Source organism: Mastigoproctus giganteus, chromosome 14 (genome assembly GCF_048544385.1).
Source record: "Mastigoproctus giganteus isolate SK-2022 chromosome 14, ASM4854438v1, whole genome shotgun sequence".
Classification (NCBI taxonomy): Eukaryota; Metazoa; Arthropoda; class Arachnida; order Uropygi; family Thelyphonidae; genus Mastigoproctus; species Mastigoproctus giganteus.
The window spans coordinates 33,904,617-33,924,662 of NC_143588.1; the positions used below are offsets into that span (position 1 = coordinate 33,904,617).

The 20,046-nt window shown below is 36.8% G+C and overlaps 1 protein-coding gene across 4 annotated transcripts in view; it reads left to right on the forward strand.

The window, feature by feature from the left end:
- The window catches only part of LOC150075057 (transducin beta-like protein 3), a 472,089-nt gene that overhangs the window by 292,552 nt on the left and 159,491 nt on the right, over window positions 1-20,046 (forward strand). For all 4 annotated transcript variants that reach the window (XM_090388931.1, XM_090388932.1, XM_090388933.1 and 1 more), the window contains exons 15-16: window positions 4,793-4,863; window positions 16,089-16,245. In XM_090388931.1, the coding sequence (XP_090245057.1) occupies window positions 4,793-4,863; window positions 16,089-16,245 (228 nt within the window). The remainder of the gene's footprint in view (window positions 1-4,792; window positions 4,864-16,088; window positions 16,246-20,046) is intronic.

Genomic DNA, 20,046 nt, shown 5'->3' on the forward strand with positions numbered 1-20,046 from the left:
TTTACAGTAACCTACCTACCATGTTATGGTATGGTTACCTGTTATATGTGACTTAAATTCATGTATTGGAATGGACTAGCGATCCTGGTCTTATCTGACCATTATCTTGTTCATACTCCAGCATGACCATCACGTCAGAGGAGTTTACAATAAATTATGAATACAATCATTATATTTAGCAGTCATGGGCTCGAAGTACGGGCAACTCAAAGAGCAGTTGCTGCTGCAATATTTTTTCTGACCACTCAACTATATCCTAGCTCCCACTTTAGCTATGCTATAATCTTTATTTTTATTTCTTTGAAAGTATTAGATTTATTCAGGTTGGAATGAAACTATTTCTAAACATACTGCTATATCTTTGTCTATATGGAGTACAGGTCCTTTCTTTCCTATTTCGGTAGCTCTTCCATTTCTTTTTTCTTACTTTTTTTTATTTTTTGTGTGCGTAGTGAGGTTCACACATGGTTTGGTTTGGACATTGAAAGTCAACTTATAGCTTTGATTTAGCTTTTGCATTGTAACTTTGGGTTTTATCTCATTTGTTCTCTGCCATGTCAGTGATAAAAATGTGCACTGTGCATTCATTTTCTAATATATATTAAATATTTTTATAAAACGAAATCCTTACAATAGTACTTAGTCCCTATAAATGTATTGGTAACGGATGCATTTTATAACATATATAAGGAAATGTTTATAAAATTACATTATATTAGTACTTAACCTTTAGGCTCTATTGATATATTTACCATATATTGATTATCACAGAAAGTGAGAACCCCCTTGTTGTTTTTCCTTTCAGTCTGGGTGGTTGATTCCTGAAAAAGTTACACATATTGTAATATTTTATGTACATTTCGGTTATTTGTGCCACCGATTAATCAGGGTAGCCGTTTATTTGGGGCAAATCTTAAAAAATAGAACCCAATCGAGAATATAGCCAGGGTTTACTTTGCTTAATTGGGACAACATGCCATTTAATTGAGGCAGGAGACTGCAGCACTGGAGATCACCCTACGATTGTCTTCGACCATACCACGTGGTTCGGTCCGATTTCTGGAGGTCACAACCATAAAACAATAAAATCAATTAGCAGTCACCTGTTTATTGGGCTTTTCTGTTAGCGCAATCTATCATAAACGGATAGTAAAGTTGATCTTATTGAATTTGTGATAATATTGACAGCTGGAGTTCTGTGGGTTATTATGGTGAAATGAGTTTACACTTCCATGAAATCTTCAATCATCTAAAAAAATTAATTTTCATAATCTTCTCTTCATTCCTATTTTTAAAGATTCATAACTTGTTATTCTGTTCTCACTTGCGCGTATCGTGTTACTTGCAATTTGTGTGTGCTGTGTTCTTTGTTATTGATTGCTTATCTTTTTATTGTTTTGAATTTTAACCCCCACCCACAAATGTAAACTAGTTAGTATGTACATATTACAGTACGTATTAATTCCGATTTTCACGTATCGTTTAATTTTTTAATTGGTAAGGTAATAAATGGTAAATTTGTGCGTAATATATCTTTACTTTTATAGCCTGTGGATAACATTCCTCATATTTTCTCTAATTAGAACTGCTGTTTAATAGAACTAAAAAAATTCAATTCACAATCGTGATCACAATGAACAGCGCTAATTACACATCGTATAGTGAACGGTACTTTACTTAGGTGACTCCATCGTAATGTTATTTGATTGTATCGTGAACCAATTGTAAAGCGGGGGGTTCATTGTATTTTTAACTTTTTTTTTTTTTTACACGAAACTTCGGATATTTTTTTTTTTTTTTTTTTGATAGTTGTTGGCGCATCGGCTTCTGTGGCCATATTGCACCTCCCAAGGTTTTTGCAGTACTTGATCCAAGCCCGAGGCGGGAATCGAACCCGCGACCTTTGGGTTGCCGGGCAGGTACTTTACCCACTCGGCTAGTCCGGTCGGCTTCGGATAATTGGGGCAGCCGCTTAATCGGGCCAAAATGCACTAGTCCCGATGTGTCCTAATTAACCGGAATCAACTGTATTATGATAAATATTTTGTATGTTATCTTGTGTGTTAATGTATATATATTCTTTAACTCTGACATAAATTTATACCTATTTGTACTCCATAAACTTAGCTATGTACGTGCATTTGTTTTTTTTTTTCCTCTAATAGATATACATGTAGTGTAACATAAGATACTACCTCGATGAACCAAAACATTATGACCAGCAAGTTGTTATGCAAGTCAAAGCAACTGCAGGTGAACTGCAGCACGAGTGCGGGTCGGAACACTGTATAAAAAACACCTGATACTGAGCTCTGGTAATCAGTATTACTCTTGTTCTTCAGATGGGTAAGGCAGCAGACTTAAGCGAGTTTGACAAAGGCCAAATTGTAATGGCTAGACAACGGGGTCAGAGCATATCTGAAACAGCATGGCTGGTGGGTTCTTACAGTCAGCCGTGGTTAGTACCTACCACAAGTAGTCCGAGGAGGGGGAACCCATGAACCGCCGGCGAGGAGTTGGACGACCATGGCTCATCGATGTTCGAGGTGAGTGAAGGCTCACCTCGAGCATTGATGGTACGTGGCAACAGAAGGGCAACTGTGGTGCAACTAGCCAGTAATTGGAATGCTGGTGACGGGAGTAATGGGTCACAACACACAATACATGAAACCCTGCTGAAAATGGGGCTGCCTAGCCACAGGCCGCTACAAGTGCCCATGCTAACCATGGTTCACTGGCGACAGCACCTACAAAGGTGATGCAAGCATCGAAACTGGACCTTGAGTGATTGGAAAAAGGTCATCTGGTCCAATGAAACACATTTCCTGTTGCACCCTGCAGATGGCCGGGTATGTGTGCGTCGTTTACCTGGGGAAGTGATGAAGCCTGGATGCACCGGCGGCAGCGTCATGTTTTGGGTGATGTTCTGCTGGAATACCCTGGGTCCAGTCATCCGTGCCAGGCTCTCTGACGTCTACCACCTACCTAAACATCATTGCTGACCAGATACACCCTTTCATGGCAACGGTCTCCCCCTGTGGCATTGCCGTCTTTCAGCAGGATAATGCGCCATGCCACACTGCCCAGATTGTTCGAGGCTGGTTCGTGGAACATGAGGAAGACTTCCGGGTATTGCTCTGGCCTCCAAATTTCCCAGACATCAATCCCATCGTCAAGCATCCATGGTTTGTATTGGAACCGCACTTCTAATTTGCGGTGTGTTAACCACGGACCTTACTGGAGTTAAAGGATCTGTTGGTTACGTGTTGGTACCAGATACCACAAGACACATTTAGAAATCTTGTAGCATCCATGCCTCACTGGGTATGAGCTGTTTTGGCTGCACCTGGAGGACCAACATCATATTAGGTAGGTGGTCATAATGTTTTGGCTCATTGGTGTATATATTTCATTGCAGCCTAGTGTACATATTGTTGTGCAATGGGGCTAGCTCATAATTCTGTATAATAAAGTTATTAATAACACAATACTGTCTATATATATATATATATTTATTTTTTATGCTATATATGTACTCAGTATATACTTACATTATTTGGTTTTACTTCTTTAAATAGGCCAAGCAAAATAGTCCTTTTTTTACTTTAAAACACCTTATCTTTTCCTTGCCCAATCTAAATTAAATGGTAACAGAAACTTTTACTTAGTAAATTATAATTGCATTTACAGAAGAGAAAATTAACTTTTATAAATCTGGTTAGATTTTTATTAGTATTAGTTGTACTAATAAAATACTATTCTCCTTCCTTCACTAAGAATTAAGGATGGAGCTGAGATTCAATTTTTTTGATGGCTAAATTGTCATAATTTGCTTCTTTTATTTTGTTTTATGTTGAAAAAGGCTGTTTAAGCATGGGTAATGCATCTCCATCATTTCTACTGCCCAGGTATTGCACTACTTTGACTACTGTCTCCTCTACCACAGAAGACTACTGGCTTCTCTGAAGCCAGTAGTCTTCTGTGGTATAGGAGAGTATGTCAGAGAGTATGAAAAAGGATTAAACAGCCTTTTTCGTACTCTTTGACATTTCCTGAAGAAATATATTTAGATTAAACCATGCACACCATCTCTCATATTGTGGAGTTATACTTCATAACTGGGTTGTCACTATTGCAACAGGGTACCTGCCCACCCATCGATGATGAGGCCAACCAGCTTCGAAATGGTGCCGTCTGGGTGTACTTATTCTCAGATGGGCAGTTTGCCCATCTGAGAATAAGTAACAGTAGTCTTTTCTACCAGAGAAGTTTTATTTTTGTTTGTTATTTGGTTTTTAGGAGCATTAGCAACTAAGGCCATATTGCTTCAGGGATATGTGGTGGTCATTCCCTGACCTTTCCGCATCCTCCATGTTTGATGGTCATGGGCTCGAACTTTGGTCTAATCAAGAAGCGTCTGCTACGCACTGCTGCTCCTGTCCACCTGGCTATTGGAGGCGCCACCAGAGAAGCGTTAATTATTCAAAGTAGTGCAATGCCTGGGCAACTCGTTGCCCAGGTATTGCACAATATGAGATATAATATTCACAATTATATCTAAGGTATTCACAATATAAGATATAATAAAATGATGCATACATACTACCTGGGTAGTAGAAATGATGGAGATGCATTACCCATGCTGAAACAGCCTTTTTTGATATTTCGTTAAGAAACATATTTAGATTTAGATTGTTATAAAAATACCCCTCATTAAGCATTTAGACATGTTTGATTTCGTGTTGTTGACTGAATTTTTTTTTTTTTTTTTTTTTTTTTTGTTTTTGTAAAGATTTTTCAAGGTCATCAGGCTTCAGTTCTTAGGGTTCTTTTCATTAATAAAGGAATGCAGTTAATCTCTGGGTGAGTATTGTTGTTTTTCTTTATGGTTGCACTGTCTTATTTACATAAATGAATAAAATCAAGTAATGATTTTTCTCCAAACAAAATAGAGAACAAAGTTTTAATATCAGGTATATGTTTATCCTTGATCTCTCTCTCTCTCTCCTGTTCATTACATGTTTTCTTGGTATCACATTAAAAATAGTTTCCATTCAAAAAGATTATTAGATTTAATTTTCTGCGATCCTGCCAAGACTATTATGCCTTGGCAGGAGGAATTTTGTGATGTGATCATTGTTGATTAGTTATAGGGAAAGGACTACAGGCTTTTGGGATGAGCAAATTTTATCAGTGTGACCCACCCTGGCTGGTAGAAAAGTTTTTTTTATTGCAGGGGTACTATTAAATTAGCAACACAATGCAAGAAATTAAAGGTTATATGTACCAGTTCGGACACACCTATTTCATTTGCACATCCCTTCGAATAATTTCTCCACAACTTTCTTAAATTACCCACCTTCAAAACACTAGCTAAAAGTTTATTCCAACAATTGACTATTCTTTGCTGAATGCAGATTTCTATGCATCTATTTTGTAACTAACCTTATTTTCAGTTTAAATTTATGTCCCCTTATGTGTTTACCATGGGAAAAGAGTAAAGATGCAATGAGCATTTAGTTTCCTCAATCCACTTAAAGCCTTAAGCAATTCAGTTAGGCTTTCAGTGTGCCATAGTTTGTAGAGACTGCTATATAGGGAACCCCATTCTTTTTTGGTAAGAGTATGTCCTCAGCCCATCTTGTCAAACTTCTCTTCACCATTTCCAACAGATCTCCGTCTTTCCTAAATTGTGGTTTCCGAACCGGTGTGCAGTATTCCAGATGTGGTCTAACCATTGTCTCATATAATAGGCTGATCACCTTTTTGTCTGTGCTGGCTTCTTATATATAACAGGCAAAGCCATATGATCTGTTCTAGCAGCTTGTGTGGACCTTCTCATATTATTTCTGTTGACCTGTACTTTTACCCCTAGATCTTTTTCATACTGAGCTGCTTTGAGTTGGTAACATCCAAATGGTATGTTATTCAGGAATTACTATTACTTAAATTCCTTGCAGAGTGAATACAGAGGGAATTTTTTGCTGCTTTTCTCTGTAATATTAACCAAAGACTTCATAATCTGCTTTAGGCTGTATAAACCCCCTCAGTAAATTATTTATACACCAATTTGTACTTATTAAAGGAATCTGTATCCCTTGCCATTTTATAATCAACCCACATATTAAAGCTTAATTGCTATTTCCAGGCCCATTTGCTTAGTTTATCTAGACGTTCTTAAAGTAGCACACCTTTATTACTGTCATTAATCACTGTACAGTCTGTCCTCGTATAACACGATAGTTGCGTTCCTAGAAACTCTCGTGCAATGCAAAATCGTGCAATATAAACAACAGGCCCTATGGGAAAAGTAGGGTTAGGTGCCGACCACCCAAGATTGAACGCACATTTGGAACCAAAACATTACCAAACACAATAAATAATCGGGTAATTTTAATCGTTATAAAATACGTAAGTATTTTATAACGATTAAAATACGTAATAAAATAATATTATATTATAATAAAGTATTTTTAGTATTTTTTAATACTAAAAAAGTATTTTTTACGAATAAAATACGTATTTTATTCGTAAAAAAATTATTATATTAAATAAAATAGTCGTAATAAAATACTTACGTATTTTATAATACGTAAGTATAAATTATAATACGTAAGTCGTAATAAAATATTGCTAATGCTTTTGCTTCTATCGTAAGCAAACTTGCTTTTTGTTTGATTTTCTATCCAAAGAGATGACAGCCGTTCCATCTCTTCCAATTCTTTGTGTCTTAATCTAATGGATTTTAATTACACTGAGTTGTTCCCGCTATGAAAGTTGTTTTTATTTTTTCCGCATTCTTTCTAATTCTCGGCGTTGCCTCATTTAGGTCTGTAGCACGTGCAATATCACATGGTCTTTCATTTCGCTCAAAGCGTTTCACAATTTCATATTTTTTCTCTATCGACAGAAGCGGACTGGCCATAAGCCTTACGGGGGAAACCACGGTGGGCCGGAGGCTGGTGTGATTTTGGCCATAAACCGTAGTATGAGGCCACTACAAATTTTCCCGGGTAAGAATTTTTGACCCAGTCCGCCTCTGTTTATCGATATTGCTTCTTTTTTTCTTCTCTCTCTGAATCTGCAGTATCTTTGCCAGGACACTTCCTTTTCACACCTTTTAAATATTTTACTAATTTTTAGGGAATAAAGCAGAATTACAAACGAGGCGGCACGCTTGATACACAGAAACAAAGCTGCGCGCGTGTAGCAACTGAATAAACAACACCGTAAAGGCCGAGATACACTATTAACACCTCACATTTTATTAAAGCACATTTCTGGGGGTTACTACCATAAAACAATAAAAACAATTTCCACTTGCGTTTCTGCTAGTGGAATCTGTTATAAACTGGTAGTAAACTCCATCTAATTGCATTTGCGATTATATCGATAGCTGGAATTGTGTTGGTTTTTACGTTATTATGGTGAAATGTGTTTCCCTTTCACTGATATAAAACACATAAATACATTTTCAGAATCTTCTTCGTTCCTATCGTGTTGCGTTCAGTTGGGGTGATTCCGCATTCGACTGCCATTTCTTGTAAACACAAAGGCGAATCGTGTATAAGCGAATTCGGTTCGTGTTATATAAGATAACGTTCCCCTATTTATAAATCGTGTATGATCGAATTCGTGTAATGCAAACACGTGTTATACGAGGACCGACTGTACCTCCTTTTGTTTAATCAGCAAACTTAAACTTGAAATGGAAATTGGTGAAATAAAGAGCACTTCAACCTGTGTGGAGTGTAATCTGCCTCAGAGTTCTTAAAGAATTACAGATTATTCTCAGACGTTTTGTGGTACTTCATGTACCACTTCTTCAGTGGCTGTAATGGCTGAGAATAATCTGTAATTCTTTAAGACAAAACATCTGAGAATAGTCTGTAATTATTTAAGAAATTAAAGGCAGATTACATTCTATGCAGTTTGAAGTGCTCATTATTTCACCAGTTTCCATTTCTTGATATACCTGCACACCATGTTGCTAAAAGAATATTTATACTTAAAATACCTACATTAATATCATTAATGTAGGTATTAATGGACAATTTCCGTTGACTATTTATAACCATTCTGACCATTTATAACCATTCTCTTTATCTTCCTACTTACCTTCATTCTATAATGCCACATACAAGGGGGTTTCTGAAAAGTAAGGTAACACATTTTCTCTCTCGATGATGTTTAATAATACGAAGTTGAAATTACACACCAAGAAATAAGCGAACATGCACCACTTCTCCACAAAGTCTCTAGTTTTATTGATGCACTTGTCCCAACGGTGGATCAGTTTATCAATACCAGTACCAAAGAAGTCTGTGCCCACACACAGTAACCAACATCGTACCATCTGATGAATTTCCTCATCCGTGGTGAAATGCTTTCCTGAAAGATGTTTTTTCAGAGGGCCGAAGAAATGGAAGTCTGAAGTCTGAATAAGTATTGACAATCTCTCAGGATCAATAGTTATGCCATTTATATCCAGTGGATCAATGTGATTCATCCCTTTCCTTTAAGTGTTAATATACAGAGTGAATTTTTTGCTGCTTTTCTCTGTAATATTAACCAAAGACTTCATAATCTGCTTTAGGCTGTATAAACCCCCCTCAGTAAATTATTTATATACCAATTTGTACTTATTAAAGGAATCTGTATCCCTTGCCATTTTATAATCAACCCAAGAATTTTTCTTCACTGCTGCTAAGCTCATCATTTTATCTGGAATCTGTTTTGGTTTAAACCTTAAACTATATTTCTTATTTGGTATAAAATGATTTATGGCCTCTATGATGACCTCATATTTCTATATTTCACTGTTTTAAAAAGCCTTTAAAAAAGAGCACATTATAATTTCCTTTGCAGAAACAAAATTTTTGCCTATACCCTTGATAGTAGTTATTTCTTTGAATAAATTTCACATCAATTCATTATGAACACTGAAATCCAAAGGGTTATTTACTTGAGAATTTTCAATACATGATGAACCCCTGCTGATAACCAGCTGAAGAATACTGCTTTCCCTTCTTCTCTAACATGTTCGTGTGGAAAGTAGTCATCCCTTAGATCGTGATGTTTTCTACTGGTTGAACTGCCAACCCATGAGATCTTAAACTTTCCTACAGCAGTTCCTTTGCAATATCAAGAAAGGGGATTGTAACCGATTAAGTAGGGACGAGGACTCATTTACTTGAATTGGACATATAAGAGTGAGAGTACAGTTGAAATATGGGATAATTTGAAGATATTGATGGAATTTGAACGGAGTAGGTGCTCGAACCCTTGGTCCTGTCCATTGACATTGAAGAGTAATTTGTTCATAAGATGGACAATTTCAATTGTGACAGCTTCAAGTCTCCTCAAAATCTTCAAAGTTGTGCACTCCTTGTGGGCATAATTTCTGCAGTGTGTACCATTACACCTACAGTAATTCAGAGAAACTGCCATATGGCATGGGGAAAGGGAAGCTCTAGACGTGGAGATGATTAGTGGTATGGATCAAGGTCATACTTGCTTTCCTTTAGGGTTCTCCTTGAATTCCAGTGCTGAAAAATAAAAATGAAATATGCATTCTTATTTATGCAAAAAAAAAAAAAAAAAAAAAAAGTAAAAATATATTTTCTATTGCTTATTTCACAAAATTTGGTTGGTGATTGATAGGTTAAGATTTGTGAACTAAGGGTGATTTCATTTTCCGACTGTGGATGTTTTTCAAAATGACCACCATATACTATTACTATCATTGAATTTAGAAAAACATAGGGAATTTCAAGGTTGCTAAATTTTTAAGAACTGTGATCAGTCACTGGGACTTTTTTTAACAGAAAAGTGGTACTACTTGATAGCTTTGCTGTTGAGGTTTTCAGTATACCAATTTGTATTTAAAAATATTAATTTGTTGCTGAGCTAATAATTTATGTCAATTTCAAGGTCATGGCAATTCTACTGAGTCAGCCATTTGGATTTATCCTTTATGAGATAAAAGAACGACAGCAGTGTCACCTGTTTGTTCAGTGGTGACTAGCAATTCTGCATGAATTGTGCAAAATTGTTTATTAATTTCCATCTTTACAATGCATAACAGTTGAAGGGTTATTTTAATCTGGGAGGAAGGAGATAGGGAATATCAAAACATACGAGCTAAAGTTCTTGATTTAGTACATACATGGATAAAACTGTGACATCACAAGGAAACTTCACCATTGAATAAGAGCTGCCACATCTATATGGCTGTAACAAGTTTGGTAGATTACAGCTTAAATTTATTGCCTTTAACAGAAAAAGAAGCCTTGAAAGTAATAAGTCCAGATGTAGCACACGTGATCTTAATGGTGGTATCTGTGACTGCCGTGATCTTAATGGTGGTATCTGTGACGGCGACATATATTAAACTAGCCACACTCAATATTATGACATTGTCAGGAAACCTTGAGGAGTGTGTGGACATTTAAAGGGGAGAAAAATAAACATACTTATGATTGAGTGAATCACAGTGGAAAGGAAATAGGTGTAGAGAGTTATGAGGAAGCTATTACCTATGTGATCTGTGGGTGATGAAGGATATAGCCATCATTATAGATCACAGGATTAAGGAAAGGCTACTGGAGGTGAATAATACCAGCAACAGACTCATGTCAATCAAACTGCAAATGAATGACAGCAAAACATTGAAGATAGTACAGTCAGTCCTCGTATAGCACGATAGTTGTGTTCCTAGAAACCCTCGTGCAATGCAAAATTGTGCAATATAAACAACAGGCCCTATGGGAAAAATAGGGTTATGTGCCGACCCCACCCAAGATTGAACACACATTTGTTACCAAAACATTACCAAACACAATAAATAATCGTAATAAACTACGTAAGTATTTTATTACGACTATTACGTAATAAAATATTGCTAATGCTTTTGCTTCTATCATAAGCAAACTTGTTTTTTGTTTGATTTTCTATCCAAACAGATGACAGCCGTTCCATCTCTTTCAATTCTTTGTGTCTTAATCTAATGGATTTTAATTACACTTTGAGTTGTTTTTATTTTCCTGCATTCTTTGCAATTCTCGACATTGCCTCATTTAGGTCTGTAGTACATGCAATATCACATGGTCTTTCATTTTGCTCAAAACGTTTCACATTTCATATTTTTTCTCTATCGACAGAGACGGACTGGCCATAAGCCTTACCGGGGAAACCCCAGTGGGCCAGAGGCCGGTATTATTTTGGCCATAAACGCTAGTATGAGTCCACTACAGATTTTCACGGGTAAGAATTTTTGACCAGTCTGCCTCTGTTTATTGATATTGCTTTTTTTTTTTTTTTTTTCTCTCTGAATCTGTTCACCAGGACGCTTCCTTTTCACACCTTTTAAGTATTTTACTCATTTTTAGGGAATAAAGCACAATTACAAAACGAGGAGACACGCTTGATACACATAAACAAAGCTGCGTGCATGTAGCAACTGAAACAACACCGTAAAGGCAGCATTGTGCTTTAGTAAAATGTGAGGAACAAAGACATAGAAACAAAGCACATTTCTAGGGATTACTACCATAAAACAATAAAAACAATTTCCAGTTGCATTTTTGCTAGTGGAATCTGTTATAAACTGGTAATAAACTCGATCTAAAAATGAGATTATACCGATAGCTGGAATTGTGTTGGGTTTTACGTTATTATGGTGAAATGTGTTTCCCCTTCACTGATATAAAAAACATAAATACATTTTCAGAATCTTCTCTTCATTCCTATTGTGTTGCGTTCGGTTGGGGTGATTCTGCGTTCTACTGCCATTTCTTGTAAACACAAAGGTGAATCGTGCATAAGCGAATTCAGTTCGAGTTATATAAGATATCGTTCCCCTATTTATAAATCGTGTATGTTTGAATTCGTGTAGTGTAAACACGTGTTATACGAGGACTGACTACACTGTTATGCAGCAGAAACCGGTTGCGAATAAATGGAAAAGCTGGAATATGAGGACAGGCTCGAAGAGAACATCACAGGTGGAGATATAATCATCATGGGTAACCTGAATGCAGTAGTTGGAGTAGAGGGAGTGCTTCTCAAACTTTTTTGGATCACCGCCCTGTAAAAAAAAAGCCCTCGCCAGGGCTTTTTTTTAGCCACCCGATATAAAGTGAAGCTAAATAACTGAAATGAATATTTGTTTGTTTGCCTCCAAAAACGTAAATGCAGCCCTGCATGTATGTGTGTGAATTATAAAGAAAACTATTTATTGCACTTTATTCCTTCTTCATAAAAAATTACAACTACATCTAGTCTACTAAGTCAGTTATAGTCACTTAAATTAAGTCATAAAAATTAAAGTTAATTACATAAAGAAGTCACGATATTAATGGAAATAGTTAATTATATTTTAATATTTAATGCGATGGATGAGCTTGGTGGAGATTTATTAGCTTATCAATATTAGGTTTAATATCTGTAAGTAGAAGTCGTAAATCACCACGTTTAACAACATCCAGACAATTTCTTTGTTTTGTCAGCAATTGAGATACAGCACTGAAACTGGTTTCGACTAGATATGATGTTGGAAAAGAAATAAATAATCTTTTTACAATTCCCCACGATGAAAGATAATGGTCAGGGATTTTCTTTTGTAACCAAAATTCCTGATATGAATTTTGAAAATTTGTATTCAGTTCAACTTCATTTTGTAACTCAATCAATTCTTCTTCTACAAAATGTTCACCATCGTCATTATTTAAAAAAGGATTTATAACCCAATCTGGAATTTTCAAATTAAGGAGATCTTCAAACCTTTCCCTGCATTTCTCTGCGCAACATTTCTAGATGATTACAAAAAGTTAATAGAGTTTCATTAGCTATTTTTTCTCTATTTCCAACAGATTTGGAAATTGATACAGCTTTAATTTTGAAATAAATGCTGAAATTTGAGTTTTCATCTTAATAAGAGTTACATCTTGTCGTTGTAAATGTAAGTTCATTGGGTTGAATCTAGTAAATAAATCTGCAAGATAAGCAATATCAGTTTTTGTTTTCTTGAGGTCATTACTAAGGTCAGTGTTCCTATCTTCAAAAAACTCGACAACAGTATCAAAGAGTTCATAAAATCTGTTGAGACAGTTGCCTTTTGACAGCCACCAAACCTCGGAGTGAAGTAGCAATCGTTCAAAATCTTCACTGTTTTGATCACAAAGCTTTCAAAATATACGATCATTCAAAGAATGTGTTTTAATTTTGTTTATAGCAGTAATAACAGTTTGTAGAGAATTGTGCAGTTGATCACCAAGTTTTTTCGCAACTAAATGCTGACGGTGAATGACACAGTGAACAGTAATAATATTTGGCGCAGCATTTTTTAAATAAGCCATAAAACCCTTGTAACGGCCAATCATTGATGGTGCTCCATCCGTTGCACAAGCAAGTACATTTGTAAGTGGAAATTCCCTGTCTTTAAAAAACTGTTCAGTAACCTGAAATATAGACTCACCTTTGGTATACGTTTCTAGATATCATGCAAATAATAATTCTTCGTTCAACTTTTTATCTTTTATAAAAAGTATGCATGCTAGTAGTAAAGATTCATTACCTGGCAGAGTTGATTCATCTATTTGTAAGGCAAATTGTGTTGTTCGTAAAATGTTGTAGAGGGTATTTTCTGTGTCTTTGGCCATTTCGTCTATCCGTCTCTGAACTATATCATTGCTAAGTGGAATAGATTTTATTGTACTGCGAGGCGCCTCCGTAGCCAGGTGGGAAGGAGCAGCAGTGCGAAGCACACGCTTCTTGATTAGACCGGGGTTCGAGCCAGTCACCACCAAATACGGAGGATGCGGAAAGGTCAGGGAATGACTACCGCATATCCCGGAGCAATATGGCCTTAGTTGCTAATGCTCCTAAAAACCAAAATAACAATAACAATAACAACAATTGTACTGCGCGGTGATTTGGTCAAAGCGATTAAAGGCGCAAATTATTGCAAGCCACCTGTTACATACAATCATACCTATTTCCTCCCTGTCGCCCCCTTTCATGCCTAATGCCCCATGGGTAATTCAAATCCCCCCCCTGGGGGGATTTGAATTACCCATGGGGGCATTAGAATTATCGCCCACTTTGAGAAGCACTGGACTAGAATATGTTATAGATCTGCATGGTTGTAGACCTAGGAATGATGATGGTGACAGTCTGTTGGGTTTCTGCTTACGGAACAGCCTGGCCATAGGAAACACCTGGTTCAAGAAAAAAAAGAGTCACACAGTGATAAGATATGGTTGGGACAGTCAATGGGAATCCCTCCTTGACTATATAATTGTACATAAGGAGTGACACAGACTAGTGGATGACGAGGTCATTCCGAGTGTCTCCCTGGGTAGCAATCGCAGGCTAGTTATTGGGGTTTTAAGATTACGTAAAATTGAAGAGGATCAAAATAACAAGAGATAGGAAATTATGGGTGTGGAAGTTGAAAGAAGAGTAAAAAGGGGCGATGTTCAGAGAAGGGTTCAGGAAGGTTGTATCTAAGATGGTGGAGAACAGCATGGGAAAAGTAATAGAAGGAGATTGAAAGAAACCCCATGGTGGAATGCGAGGCAAGAGAGGCTGTGAAAAACAAGAATAATACATTCAGGACTCACTTCCAGAACAGAAATGATGAGAATAAAGAGAGATATGAAACCGTGAAGAGAGAGAGAGAGAGAGGCCAAGATGATAGTTAATGAGGAGAGAAGACCGTGGTTGGAAGAATGGAGTGAAACTGTATGACAAGATATTGACGGTAATAAAAACATGCTGTATGGTATGGTGAGGAGTAGGAGAAGAGATGGTGAGCAGAGCAAATACTTGATGGTTGAGAATGAGAACCTGATAACCAAGGATGAAGAGATAAGAGAAACATGGAAGAAGTATTTTGAAAATCTGTTGAAAGTCCAGGACAGCCAGAAAAAAGGGGCAAAGGTAGGGTGATCATAAAAGAGGGGATGGAAGAGAAGATACAGAGAGAGAGAGAGAGAGAGAGAGAGAGAGAGAGAGAGAGAGAGAGAGAGAGAGAGAGAGAGAACACAGAAAAACGTGATGTGGAATGATATAGTGCAGGCATGGAAATATGTGGACAGGTAAATATGCTGGTATAGATGAGATTAACAGAGAGCTGCAGTAAAGTAGTAGTAGTAGTAATGGAGGCATGTGATGCAAAAAAGCAAGCGCATGAGCCCTCTAAAAGTTTTTCCAGTCCATTTGGCCATTGCAGTCGCATGTGGCATTGTCGATATCGATAATTCAACCTCATTGGTTGTACAAAATCGTGAATTTGTGTAAGACACCCTATTTAGTGGTGTAAATGGTTAATTCTACCCATATGCAGTACTTAGCATTTGTCAATGCTAAGAAGTGGTATCTTCAGTTACCACTTCTTAGCCCACCTGCCCAAATTTTCTAGGTCCTGTTGCAATAGCACCATGCCACTACTCTCATTAACAACCCTGCCAACCTTTGTATCATCTGCAAACTTCGAAACTAAGGATATACTTTCATTAATATCATTGATAAATATACAAAACAGCAGTGGGCCCACAACCGAACCCTGGTGGATTCCACTAATAACATTAGTCCACGAAGAGCAGCAGCATCCACTTATTACCACTCTCTGTTTTCTCCCACTCAACCACCCTTTTATCCTTTGTAGCAACTTACCCTTAATACTACTGTACAAACTACTGCTCTAATTTGTACAGTAGTCTTCCATGCTCAACAGTGTCGGGGGGGAGACAACTAATTTACTTATTTATTGTTATACTTATGTGAATATGAAATTAATACACGGGTATTAGATTTTATCCCCCTCCCAGGGATGATCTAGAATTAAGCAGAACTCCAATTGAAAAGTAATTTGGATTTTCATTTGGACTTAGACTTCAGTATTATTCTTATCTTGTTAATCCATTTTTATATTGAGTAACATTCAATTTAATTAAATTAAAATTAATTTTTGCACTAAAATAAAGGATACTCCACACCTCATACTATTGTGAACGTTATTCATGCTTTATTTCAAAATTATTTCCATTAGTTCATTTTATTTAATTATGTAATTTTTCTTTCAGTTCTTCAAAAGGTATAATGAAGCTGTGGAACATAAAGACAAATACATGTGAGAGATCATATTCTGCACATGCAGGTAAACTCTGGGCAATTGCAGCTAAAAAGAATGAAGAGACATTGATTACAGGTGGTTCAGATTCCAACATTATTATTTGGAAGGTAATTCTCCAAAACTTTCAACAAATTAGAAATTTATTCAGAGATATATAATTTAGATGTTTGTTCCTGAATTAAGATTTACACTCACTAATTTTTTCCACTAATTATAATGAAGCACTCATAGTACAATAATAATACCAGAAGTACCCATTCATGTGTATTTGGTCAGACATACCACTATAAATCTAATATGCTGCCATAGCAACACGTTAGAGGTAAGAGGTGTGGATCAGAACACTTGGGCTAAGGGTTTGATGCCGCATTAGTAATTTTTTGTGCATGCACAACTATGATTTGTTTGAATTTCTAAAAGTTGACTGTGCTAAATGTTATTCAAAGAGAGGTAGGTGATACGTCTATGAGAAAAGGTACTCAAATTCAGAACATGGTCAGTGAGCAAAGAGGATAATTCAGGCCTCATAGTATCATGTATGTAACATAATCTAAGCAAGCATAGCTGTACTGCCATTACATAAGTAGGAAACAATATTGTTATTGTTTTTGATCTCTTAGTTTCATGTTTTGTTTTTAAACTGAATTTAAACTAACATCATGCCTCAGACTAGATTAACAAAGCAAAGGGATCAAAGTGGCGAGATGTTTTGGTATGGGGGAGAATTTCTGAAGGTAGTTCTCTTATGAATCCGGATTTCTTTTTTTTTTTTTTTTTTTTTTTTTTTTTTTAAGGAGCATTAGCAACTAAGGCCATATCGCTCCAGAATATGCGGTGGTCATTCCCTGACCTTTCCGCATCCTCCGTATTTGGTGGTGATGGGCTCGAACCCCGGTCTAATCAAGAAGCGTGTGCTACGCACTGCTACTCCTTCCCACCTGGCTATGAGATTATGTTGTGTGCGTTCATTGCAAGGAGCATGGAGAGCTAAGAACATGAAATTAAGCAGAAACTTGGTGTACTGATGGAATTACATGATGACTTGAAGAATAGGATTGTTGCCCTTGAAGGATTAAAACAGTGCACTGTAAAGTGCACAGCTGTCCAGCTTAATGCTTGAGCCCATGTTCTATCATCAGACAACACAGGAGATCCTCTGCAGTAGACATTGTAGGTTGTCAATGAAATGGGAAATATATTGTGGGGGGGGGAATGACTGGGCTAGTAGGATGTGAGGTGAGTAGATGCTGTAGAGCAGTTATCATTTTTTAAGGGCACAAAAGGTGATATGTTTGTATACATTGGCAATAATAATAAAGAGTAGAGAAGTCTGAGGATTTAATTAACAAGTACAAAACAATGTTGAGAAAAAGCTAGAATTGAGATTAAAGTGAGTGCAGTTCTGCCCAGACAAAATAGGAGGGATTTTATAATTATAATCCCTCCTATTATAATTATAAGGCCTTATAAATCAATTCAGCAGTAGAAAGACTATAGAAGGCTTGTGGAGTAGAATTTTTCTTACTGTTGCCTGTGTTCATCAGCAGGAGAGATTGTTTTTACAGGGTCGGGATAAAATTAAATAGAAAGGGTGCAAGAATATTTGTTGATGCTCTTAAGGCAGAGTTAGGTGGGTAAGAAATCTGCTAGCCTGCGAGGAGACACAAAATAATAGATTAACAGTAGCCACAGTTTGAGCTGAAAGTGATTCTTGCCCTGCTTCTATTAGAACATGCAGCAGCGTGGGAAGCAAGATTATATTATAGATTTCAAGATTTGATGGGGTTCCAGTACAATAAGCAAATACAGCTGTCTTAGGGTTACTAAAATAAGACCTTGTTTCAGGTATAATTGTATGCACACTAATGCTAAGAGCATAGTAAATAAATTTAACAAATTTGAAGTACTGATCGAATCATGAAATGAAGATGTTGTAGAGATATGATATCACACAGATTTAATGGATTCAGAATTTGGATTTGGGGAGCACAATGTGTGTGTGTGTGTGTGTGTGTGTGTGTGTGTGTGTGTGTGTGTGTGTGTGTGTGTGTGTGTGTGTGTGTGTGTGTGTGTGTGTCAGGGTGGTTCCCAGGCAAAAGCCATCTTCACCTAAATCATTTTAAACAGACAATCTGTAAAGTGGACCTGATAAATAAAAAGATAGCTAAGAAATTAGAAGACAAAAGCACAATTTTGAAGAGGAATAGGAGGGACTTGGGCCACCCAAACCCAAGAACTGAACAAAAGGAGCACAATGGACAGGATGGGAGAGAGAGGAGAAGACATTATACTCTTAGTTAAGAAGCATATAAAATCTAAGGTAGTGCATTCATTTGACATGGGTGGCCAGTGCAAAGTTGAGTCAATTTGGTGTGAGAAAACAAAATTGAGGATAGGAGTTTGTTATAGACATAACGACAGTGATGAATATAATGAAAAACTCTACATGTATATTGAGTTGACCAATAAATGAGAATGTCTTATAATGGGAAACCAACTTTCCAACTGTTGAGTTGACACTGTGGTTTAGTCACTCACACAGTAGAAAAACTTTTGGGAATTATTGCATGATGTTTCCACCATCAGCATTTTAGAGAGGCAACAAGAGAATGGAATGCTCATGATCTGATTATCAGCAGTGACCCTTTATGCAGTTATGATCTGGAGAAAAAAGACCAACCATGTGGCAGTGATCACTCTGTATTGATGTGCAATTTACTTAAAGACATAACTACTATAGCAGTCTCAGACTGTTTTTAAATTCTGCACAGTGGGATCACCTGATGATGTTACCATCAGCAAATTCGAAAATGAAAGTTTTCAGGGAAGTAATCATAGGAACTACTAGGTTTTCTCTACAAAGTAAGAGATAATTTTCAAGAATTAGACCTAAATGAATGTCAGATGAACTCATGAGACTTGTAGCAGTTAAGAAAATGCATGGGATGAATATAAATTATTAGCTGATACAGATGTCTACAGTAGATAAAACTAGTCTGACAAAGGAGGTGAGGCCAACTAAGGCAGATTACTAGATGTCTCTGGCAAAGAATGAAACATAAGCAGCAAATACTTTAGTTATATAACATGTTATGTTAGTAGGGGTAGTATCACATTGGTCCACTAGACATGAATGTATTAACCATTGAAGATCCTGTTCAGGTTGTGGACATTCTGAATGGGTGTTTTGCATCTACAATCATGCATGAAAAAATTTAAGGGTTTGGATGCTAGAAGTGAGTCAAAATCTGGTGGGAGCTGAATGATTTTTTGGTAACTCAGGGGGAGAAATTGTTGAAGCTAAACTAAAAATGGAACCTGAGGCAGATGGGATCTATCAAGTTAAAATAAAAAATGCAGCAAAAGAGATATGCAGACCTCTAGCCATGATTATAAGAGCATCCCCTTGATACAGGTGTGGTACCTATAGACTGCCCCTGAATCAAAGGGCAACAATAATTACAGACCTTTTAACTTCTCTTCCAGGGGAAAAAAAATGAAGTCACTGATGAAAGAAGTAATATAGGATCATATGGACTTGAATCCAATTATACTGCAATCACAGCAGCATGGATTTGTTAAGAGGCAATCTTGTCTGACCAGTCTAATCACGTAGTATGACACAGTAAGAAGCTGGCTGCAAAAAAAATATTTTTGACGTCATATACCTAGATTTCAGAAAAGCTTTTGATAATGTTCCTCAAAACAGACTGCTATACAAATTGGAGCAGTGTGGCATTAAGGGCAAGATGGTAAAAAGGTAAAGTGCAGCCATTGTCAACCCACTGCAGGATGGAAGCCTCCTCAACAATTCATGCTTAGGGGAATGGACCATAATCTGCCACGCTGGTCCATTGCGGGTTGGCAGATCGACCGTATTCAGCAGTAAGGGGCTTGAACCCCGGATA